Source organism: Mobula birostris, chromosome 12 (genome assembly GCF_030028105.1).
Source record: "Mobula birostris isolate sMobBir1 chromosome 12, sMobBir1.hap1, whole genome shotgun sequence".
In the NCBI taxonomy this organism is placed as follows: Eukaryota; Metazoa; Chordata; class Chondrichthyes; order Myliobatiformes; family Myliobatidae; genus Mobula; species Mobula birostris.
Genome location: NC_092381.1, coordinates 83,406,578 through 83,416,918, shown reverse-complemented (window position 1 = coordinate 83,416,918; position 10,341 = coordinate 83,406,578). Strand labels below are relative to the sequence as shown.

At 43.5% G+C, this 10,341-nt stretch overlaps 1 protein-coding gene across 1 annotated transcript; it reads left to right on the top strand.

Annotated features, from left to right (window-relative positions):
* The first annotated feature begins 3,718 nt into the window (after nt 1-3,718).
* On the top strand, nt 3,719-8,817 carry myoc (myocilin). Its single transcript, XM_072274746.1, has 4 exons — nt 3,719-4,158; nt 5,238-5,294; nt 5,432-5,560; nt 7,638-8,817. The coding sequence occupies exons 1-4, from the start codon at nt 3,723-3,725 to the stop codon at nt 8,420-8,422; spliced, it is 1,407 nt and encodes a 468-aa protein (XP_072130847.1). The 5' UTR covers nt 3,719-3,722; the 3' UTR covers nt 8,423-8,817.
* The last annotated feature ends 1,524 nt before the right edge of the window (nt 8,818-10,341 follow it).

Genomic DNA, 10,341 nt, shown 5'->3' with positions numbered 1-10,341 from the left:
AGTTAGATGCTTTTCAATTTTTTGTTATAAGATTCCACAAACTAAACGATCTCTCAGTACATCATTAAGCCCATCACTGAACTGGCAATGCTCAGTCTCTTCAACTCAGCCTTGTACACTGAAATGGACTGCCCGTGATTTTGGTTCTAAATACTCCGGCACTACTTTCACAATATCAGCAAAGCTCAATTTGGTTCGATTGGTTGGAGCAGCTGAATTTCTGAGCAAACTGTGTACCTTTAAATAAAATGCACTCACTGAAATTGGCACTCACTTCTCACTGGCTATTTTATTTGCTTCAGAATACTGCTCAATCTGCTCTATATACAATATCTAGTTACTGTATCTATCATGTAATCAAATGCGTCAGTCTTTCTAATGTAGCCAGCTATTTCTGCTCTTTTTTTAATGACGATTATCACCTGGTATTCACTATTTATGAACCTGTAAATTCTTCCATTTTCTGCCTTTTTTTTACTCAACAGTCTCTGTTTCCTTTTCTGAAGGAGCACAAGCTGCACTGTTTCTTTAACACTCTAACATCTCACTGCACTTTTTTAAAAACGCAAGTGTCTTACTGAAAGGGAAACAAGGAGCCAGGAAATAAACACAGGTACTTCGCTTTTTACTTTAAACAAGGCATGCGCATGTGATGACGTGTGACATTTACACAATGCATTATGTAAACAATGAATGCTTAATCAACCAATATATTTACAATATTATTCAAATAGTACTAAAATATTAAATACACTACAGTAACAATGTCAGAATAAATTCTAGCCACTTTTATGGAGTAGTCCTAACTCAGAAAGTTGGGACTTGGAGAGGGAGTAGGAGACTTGACTCTATCCACAACCGGCTCAGAACCACTTACTCTAGTCGCGCCAGGGACTGGATATGTCTCCACTGTTAAACCAACTCAAGGGACTGGGCTGATCCCAAGGGATCCATTTCTCACAACAAGCCCTTCAAATGGCCACTCCCCATCACACATGGGGATAAAGGCTACTGATGTGGTTCCAAGTAAGTTATCACTCGAGGGAGAAAGTTTTCAGTCCACTTTAAAGCAGATGGGAAGAGACACTCTCCGATTCCTGGCACCAAGTTGGTGCTGTTGATTTGGATTTGTTGAGCTGAAGAGCCTATCTCCGTGATGTATCTCTCCATGATCAGTGCATGTGTATGTTATTGGGCAAAATGGAAAAATCAGGAGGTGAAAGCAATAGATTACAAATGGATTTGGAAGTTACTCTTAAAGCATGTGACTGCGTTGCTCCCAAATGTTTCAAGTTAATGACGAGACAAATAGCGAATACTGATATATGGAGAAAATATCATAAAAGGCACAGATAAACATATTGCTCAACAACTGTTTGCTTTGGGTTTAAAATGATATCAAGCCACCCTCCAAATAAAATTTCTTGTGAGGGTAGGTATATTTTCTTTAAAAGATCTGCAGAGGGTGGAAATCTGAAATGAAAAAGGGAAAATATAGAAACACTTAGTCGGTCAAGCAGCATCCGTGGAGAGAGAAGTAGAATTAATGCTTGGGGTTAATGATGAGCCAAATGTATCCTTACCCAACGTATCCTTCCATCACAATGTTCTGATCCATGGACTTAGAGAAAACACAAAAGGTGACCATTCTGCCTACCATGCCGTGTCATTCCTTTAGATTACTGTTGGGTGCCACAGTAGTGTAGTGTCTAGTACGCCACTGTTACAGGTCGAGGTGTTGAAGATCATTTCCAGCATTCTCTGTAAGAAAGTTTGTGCATTCCTTTCTGTGTGTGCATGGGTTTCCGCCGGTTTCTTTCCACGGTCCAAAGATGTACTGGTTAATTAGTGGGTTAATTAGTCATTGTAAATTATCCTCTGATTAGGCAAAGGTTAAATAAGTGGGTTGCTGGGTGGTGCAATGCCCTCCAGACAGCTCACAGAACTACCTCTTCCACTTCTTTTCTATCCTGTGATCTACATTTCGGTGGTGTGTTTTTGGACTAATTGAGTGATCTGCTGTTTTGCTGACTCTGAGGGTATTCCTTGAGGCTTTGAGCAAGGTGTGTGGCCTGGAGATGGGGTGTGAGCCCATGACTGACCTCCTTTCTCACTAATTAACTCATCAAGGAAGATTGAAATCACTGAGACGAGTGTGGAGGGTGCAGTCCACCAGCCACTCGCTCGCTCTGCTGCCGGAGGAGCATGTTTGTGTGTGATGATCTCTCTTTTCCTTGTGTGTGACGATCTCTCTTTTCCTTGTGTGTGACGATCCTGAAGGAAGGCTGTGTACTCCAATGGTCTTTTTATCCCTCGATGCTGTCGGAGGGTGGTGCCGGAATTCTGGGCAAGGTTTATTTGATGCGGTTTGTGCATTGGACTCAGTAGTTCATGTTATGATATGTGTTTCTGATTGCTCCTTTTTTTGGGGCAACTTTGAATTGGGGCGGCCTGCAGATAACAAACACTGAGCTGAACTGAACACGCCCGGGCTCTTTCAGTTTTGTGCTTTATATTCTGTGTTTTTCATTCGTTTTGTTTTGTTGTCATTTGCACGGTGTCGTTTTTTGCATGTGGGAGAGATTTGATGTTTTTCTTTGAAAGGGTTCCATGGTTTTCTTTGCTTTGTGGCCATCTGTGTGGAAGACAAATCTCAGGATTGTATACTGCATACCTACTTTGATAATAAATGTACTTTGAATCTTTGAGTCAGTGGGCTGGAAGGGCCTGTTCTAAGCTGAATCTTTAAATTAATTTTAAAAAAATAAAATAAATACAGTCTCATGCTCATCACTCACCCCTCCCTCAGCTCTCTCCCCTGTGTTCTACAGTTTGGGGCCTCACTTATTCCATGGAAGAACAGCACAACAGTACGTGCTGGAAATGAACACTATACGTGCCGCGGTACACAGCAGGACAGGCAGCGTCTGTGGAGAGAAAAAAAGTAACACTTCAGGTCATTGAAGCTTTATCAGAATGTAAACTCACTGAAAAGGGGCTCTTGGAGAAAAAAAAAGGGGAGTTTGTAACAGTTGGAAATTAGGAGAGATCAAAGATCAAAAACTGATGATATTTGTTGGTGATGGCGTAACTTCAGCAAATGTTGGAGATACTTGTTAAGGTGAGCAGCATCAGCGGATGGAAAGCAAGCGCGTGTTAAGTCGTAGTGAAACACGAGCTGCTGGAGGAACTCAGCAGGTCAGGCAGCATCGGTGGAGGGGAACGAACAGACGTCATTTCAGGTCATGACCCCTCACCTGGACTCCATGGCAAGTTTGAGAGAGTCCGGCCATGGGCCAGAGAGAGAAAGCGCCAACACATATCGGAGAGAGGAGAGCATAGAACTGCGGGAAAGACATTGGGAGCAACGAATGGACTGCAAGTACCTAAATTGGGACAACTGGCAGGTCAAGAGATGTTCCTGGAAGCAGGATATAGTACTTATATCTGTTTTACCCCAGATTTTTAGTATCTGCAGTTTTAGTTTAGAAGACACAGAATGCAGCTCTGGTGAAAAGTCATGGAACGAGAACGCTAACGCTCTTTCTCCATAGATACTGACTGTCTCCAGCATTTTCTGTGTTTGTCGGTTCTTGGCAGTGAGTGACCCAGTGTGGATGCAATGCATCCATTCACACGTCAGTGGAGTCCGCCCCTGTGGGATGCACTATAAATAACCCGGCTCCCCAGCTCCAGGCATACAGACCCGAGTGCCTGCCGATATGAGTGCCGTTTCTCTGTTCGCGCTCGCCTCTTTCTTCCTTGCAGCCTCCGGCCAGCAGCCCACATTCTCTCGCGGTTTGAACCGGGACGGGCGATGCATTTACTCCTTCACGGTGCCGAGCCCGGTCGAGACGAGCTGCTCCGAGCCCGGGGAAGTTCTGAAAACCGTGCGGGAGATGCAGAGGGAGGGGGCTGCCCAGCAGAGGGAGGTGGAGTCACTGGGACAGCGGCTGAAGGTCCTGGAGCGCTGGGTTGCCGGTCAGGAGGAAAGGGATAGCCAAGGAGTCCGGAACGATGTCAGGAGCCTGCAGATGGAAAAGTTGGACTTGCTGCGGAGGCTGGAGCGCGCCGAACAGGAGAATGCCCGGCTCCGGGACGGCCAGTGTCCCGGCTTGCGAGAAACTCCCCAGGACTCTCACCACATCGTTCCTGGGGGTAGGACACATCAAACTCGGGCCGCAGTGCCGAGCGTTGTATCTAGACAGTGGGCACACGACCAGTCTTCAGGGTCCCGGGTCAGTGACAGGGCTCCCTGCCCAGTAAGAGTGGGTGTCTATTCATGCAGAAAGGTCTCTGTCTATTGGGAGGAGTCCGTGTCATGTTGGGGTTCTCTGCCCATTAAGAGAGATCTGTGTGCATACTGAGGACTCCCTGGTTGTTTAGGCGACCGGGAGCGCTCAGCATCCTCAAGCAGTTTCTCGCGCCCGGTCAAAATCGCCCTCATCAGCAAGTTCGGGAGCTTGAGGAAATCACTCCAGCACCATCCGAAGCAAGCTCAGGGTCAAGGGCAGTGATGTGGCACAAACTTCTCCGCAGATTGCCCTCAACCCCCACCCATCCCTTAACAGACATTCGCTGATCCGGGAGCAGACTGTACCTGATCTGTTCCAGCGAAGTTTTTTGGGATCGAACTCCGGTTTTACACTGGAATAGCGAGAAGCCTCGCACTCCGCAGCTAGTGCTGGAACAGCACAAATGTAGTTTGTAGAAGTGAAAGATTGAAGCAGAATCCAGGGAGGTTCGCTTAAATCGGCTGCCCGCTATAAGATCCAATCATTTGGCAGCAGAACGCTTGTTTTTACATGAGATTAACCGCTTTACTATTCCATGCGAGTGACGAATTTTGCATCTACAAGTGAAAGTCAGGTTGTGTAGAGGAGAGATCAGGCAGGTCAGGCTGGATAAAGATCGCTTTGACCATTATGCACTTCTGTCCTGACGAAAGATTTTTGACCTGATTTCTTTTCGCCCTTCACAGATGCTACCTGACCTTATGAGTGTCTTCAGCATTTTCTAGTATATGCCTTGTTTTCATATTTCCAGGACTTACAGTATTTTGCAAATATTTTAGATATTTCCTTAATACATCAAAGAAATTAATTACTTTTATTTAATTCGTACGTTTTTGCTTCGTTTATTAAATATGACAAGCAATCAGTAGCCATGTTGAATAGGAGGTAGTGGGTGCTAACACAGAGGAATGGCGAGCCTGAAAGGATTTTGTCTTGTTTTAGGGAGACAAGATTTCTTCAATTTATCTTCTCGACAGAGAGCGCAGCCTCGCCAGGAAGGTAAGAGTTCTGCACAAAGTTTTTCCCTTAATTTGTTTGGCAGGTTGAACGTTCGAGATCCGCGAGTGCAATTTCTGCAGAAAAGGTTGTTTTTGCTATTCGTCGAAGGTCTAATTGCAATCTGCCTCTCGCTACAGCGTCCAGCTGGAGCTTTGAAAATTCCAGGTACCAAGAGCTGAAATCGGACATTATTACAGAGATTCCCGCTTCCAAACTGATACAGCAGAGTAAATCTGGAACCTCACTCACAACGCAACAACCCCCAGGTATCTGCTCGAATTTAACTCCCGCTCTACTGTTAGTAACTGAGAATCCGACATTGGATCATGAAACTGCGTTTCGTTTATTTCTTCGTCTTGTTTATTTTAAAATAGAACTGAAAGAAACTCGATCACAAACAAGGGATGCTGGAAATCCAAGCAACACACAAAACAAAAAAAGATGTGCTGGAGGAACTCCACGGGTCTGAGGCGGCTCAGTAGCCTCCATTACATTGGCGAGACCCGATGCACTGGGGGAACGACGTAGTCGAGCACCTTCGCACTGCCGGTCACAACAGCCAATCCACCCATTCCACGTTCCATTCTCACTGTCTCCCATTACCTCCCCTACTGCTAATTTGACTAGAGGTCATCACTTTATTTTCTGATTTGGTAGTCTCCAACATCGATTTCCGGTAACCACTCCCCGTCTCCTTCCCGCCCCCCTCCCATACGTTTGTTTTCCCTTTTGCCCCGGCCACATTTACCCCCTCTCCCACCCTCTACTCTTTATTCCATGGGCCACCATCCTCTCTTATCAAATTACATCTTCAGCCCTTTTGCCTCTTTCACTAATCACCTAGCTTCTCCATTCCTTCCCCCTACCTTTCCATCGTCCATCTCTCACCTGGATTCGCTCACCCGCCAAGCTCATGTCTCTCCCAACCATTTTGTTCTGGCCTCTGCCCTTTCTTTCCAGTCCTGAAGGGGTTTGGCCTGAAACGTTGACCCAAAACATGTGTTGCTCCATTTTTAGAGGATTCTTCACGGCTGTAGTAAATGGTGAAGCAGACCTAGCTCAATACTGTACTCATGTCAAAAATTCTATCTGCTCAATTTTGTTCCCAGTGACTTGGTCTCCGCAGCTTCTTGCAGTGCAGAATGCCACAAGTTCACCTAGTGAAGACAGTAACTCAGCTAAGTAACTTGCCTATAGGTGTTACACCTGACCAGCAGGTTCTGAAGCAGGCGCTGCCATCGCTAGAATAAGTTGTTGGGCAATAAAACTATCCACTTTCTTTCACACCAACATTATCAAACTTGAGTTTCAATATGAACCATATATTAGGAAAGGGAAATTATTAATATTGTCAAACTTTTTAGTGCACAGGTTTTGGAAAAGTATCAGCAGATCCTGGCAGCTGTACATTTCCAATGCAGTCTTGCACATTTAATAATTATCAAATGTAGGTGGAAAAAGTGATTGCATATTAGGATATTACTGAGTTTAGAATAGCACTAGGGTTCCTATGCAGACCAGCTTTTGTACCCTGTAGCTTTCGTGTGCTCCTGATTCCACAAGGACCACACCAGCCTAATTTTCTTTCCTTTGGCATCATGGAGTGCAAGAAGGTCCCTCATCTATTTGCCCTAGTTCAAATTTAGTTTGCTTTCTCCATCTTTTCTATTCTGGTTTGGATAAAGCGTTTGAATTACACGAGATTTCAGATGTTTAAAACATGGCCTTAACATTTATTATGGGGAAAAAAAAAACTTCCTACCTTGCAGGATACCTTTCAAGTTACATTTACCAAGGAAGAATATAAAGGAGCTGCCTTTAATAAAAATTGGTGTGCTATCTACTTTTAATTATATAAAATATCTTATTGAACACAGCACAAGGATTAAAAAAACAAGGCATCTTTTTATGTCTCCTTAGATCAGAAATCACAATGAGCTTATTTCTTTAGTACCATTTCCCTTAACATCCTCGCACTTTTTAAAAATTTCAGTAAACCCAAATCTTCAAACCGTGCTCCGAATTTCCATTAATCCTTGTTTCCCCTGAAACTGGCAGGGTTTAAGTTGCATCTTGCTCTGATTCCCTCAACAAATGGTTCTCCCATGTCTAAACTCTTGCCATTACAACTGTTGATGGAAGGCACATTCTCAATCAAAGCACAACCAATATGGAACACAAGTCCATTTGTACAGGAGTGATGCAAAGGAAAACAAAATTGTTATGTACATGTCCTTGATGATGGGTAGGTTGGTGCCTTTGGGCAGTTTTAAGTGTCGCTATAGAACCTTCTAGTCCTAAACAGAGAATCTGAATGGACCTTTCTTAATCTTGCCCTGGCAGGTTGTGGAATGTTGGAATGGGTGGGAGAACCAGTGACATTCCAGAAGGCTGACTCCATTGCAGGCAGGTATGGAGTTTGGATGAAGGATCCTGAACCTGTGCCGCCTCACAGCAGGGAGCACATCTGGAGAATCAACACTGTTGGCACTGATATACGGCGGCTCTATGAATACCAAGACCTTGATCAGTTCATGAAAGGTTATACCAGCAAAGTTTACCTGTTACCACAACCAGTGGAAAGCACAGGAGGCATCATTTACAGAGGATCCTTGTTCTACCAGAAACGGAGGTCGAGGAGCTTACTGAGATTTGAAATGAAAACAGAGACAATTTTAGTGCAGAAGGACTTGCCTAACGCAGGTTACCGGGGAACTTTTCCATACTCCTGGGGTGGCTATACAGACATCGACTTTGCTGTGGATGAGCTAGGTGTTTGGGTCACCTATAGCACCAGTCAGGCTCATGGAGCCATTGTGATCTCCAAACTGGACCCCAACACCCTAGAAGTAGAACAGACATGGACCACAGCTATTCGCAAAAGAGCGGTTGCCAATTCTTTCATTATCTGTGGAATTCTATACACCCTTAACAGTTATTCCATTCAAAATGCCATCATCAATTTTGCTTACAACACTAACACAAACAGCAGCAAGCCACTGGCCATTCCATTTGAGAACCACTACCGATACAACAGCATGGTTGATTACAATCCAGCAGAAAAGAAGATACTGGCTTGGGACAATTTCAACATGGTTATGTATGACATTAAACTTTCCAAGATATGAAGGCTACAGAACATCTCCCATACACAAACAGCTGCATAATTTTCTTTTTTTTGTATATGCATGTATAGACCATGGCTAGTTCTTAAAGCACTGCAGTAAGTTGTACACTTATTCCAGAACAGAACATATAATGGCAAACTGAATAGTAAAATAATCATTGAAACAAGGAAAAAATACTACAGATGCTGGAAATCTGGGTTCCAATGCAAGGACACAGATCTGAAATGTTTAGCTTCTTTCCTAATACGTTGCTAGATTCAAGATTCAAGTTTGTCCAGCATTTTCGGTTACAATATTATTAAGCCAAAGTTTGAACTGTTGTAATACCAGTGTATATTGATTAAAACTCCAGATACAAATAGTTAAGGTAATACATGCAAAATCTGTTCTCTAATCTTGACCACATCCTCAGTATAAACCAATGGCAGCATTTTATAAAAGCTGAAATTGAACTGCATTTGTTATATTAAACAAGTCTCTTCCAGATACTTTCTATTGTCAAGAATTTAAAATAGGAGGAAAATAATGTGGAAGGAATCTAAAATTTGATCAAGTGGAAAATGTTAAACTTATGCAGACAGGCATAGAACCATAGAAACTACAGCACAGAAACAGGCCCTTAGGCCCTTCTTGGCTGTGCCGAACCATTTTCTGCCTAGTCCCACTGACCTGCACACGGACCATATCCCTCCATACACCTCCCATCCATGTATCTGTCCAATTTATTCTTAAATGTTAAAAAAGAACCCGCATTTACCACCTCGTCTGGCAGCTCATTCCATACTCCCACCACTGTGTGAAGAAGCCCCCCCCTAATGTTCCCTTTAAACTTTTCCCCCCTCACCCTTAACCCATGTCCTCTGGTTTTTTTCTCCCCTTGCCTCAGTGGAAAAAGCCTGCTTGCATTCACTCTATCTATACCCATCATAATTTTATATACCTCTATCAAATCTCCCCTCATTCTTCTACGCTCCACGGAATAAAGTCCTAACCTATTCAACCTTTCTCTGTAACTGAGTTTCTCAAGTCCCGGCAACATCCTTGAAAACCTTCTCAGCACTCTTTCAACCTTATTTATATCCTTCCTGTAATTTGGTGACCAAAACTGAACACAATACTCCAGATTCGGCCTCACCAATGCCTTATACAACCTCATCATAACATTCCAGCTCTTATACTCAATACTTTGATTAATAAAGGCCAATGTACCAAAAGCTCTCTTTACGACCCTATCTACCTGTGACGACACTTTTAGGGAATTTTGTATCTGTATTCCCAGATCCCTCTGTTCCACGGCACTCCTCAGTGCCTTACCATTAACCCTGTATGTTCTACGTTGGTTTGTCCTTCCAACGTGCAATACCTCACACTTGTCAGTATTAATCTCCATCTGCCATTTTTCCAGCTGGTCCAAGTCCCTCTGCAGGCTCTGAAAACCTTCCTCACTGTCTACTACACCTCCAATCTTTGTATCATCAGCAAACTTGCTGATCCAATTTACCACATTATCATCCAGATCATTGATATAGATGACAAATAACAATGGACCCAGCACTGATCCCTGTGGCACACCACTAGTCACAGGCCTCCACTCAGAGAAGCAATTCTCTACCACCACTCTCTGGCTTCTTCCATCGAGCCAATGTCTAATCCAATTTACCACCTCTCCATGTATACGTAGCGACTGAATTTTCCTAACTAACCTCCCATGCAAGACCAAGGTTCTTTTAAAATGTATCACAGAAACTCACACCTACTCTTTCATCACTATCAGTCATTCAAACTGATATTTTTGAAGTAATCAGGGAAGTTGCAGGAAATTTGTCAAGAGGAATTATATCATACAATTTCACTGGTCTGAACATTGGCAAAATAAAAGTTGATACTGGTACAAGTCCTTACATTCTTTTCTGTGCACC

What these genes read in the sequence shown, in the direction of transcription:
- myoc (XM_072274746.1), top strand. Translation starts at nt 3,723, where the DNA reads ATGAGTGCCGTTTCTCTGTTCGCGCTCGCCTCTTTCTTCCTTGCAGCC. An exon ending in TCACCACATCGTTCCTGGGG is followed by an intron (nt 4,159 to 5,237) that starts GTAGGACACATC and finishes GTCTTGTTTTAG; the next exon opens with GGAGACAAGATTTCTTCAAT. An exon ending in CACAACGCAACAACCCCCAG is followed by an intron (nt 5,561 to 7,637) that starts GTATCTGCTCGA and finishes TTGCCCTGGCAG; the next exon opens with GTTGTGGAATGTTGGAATGG.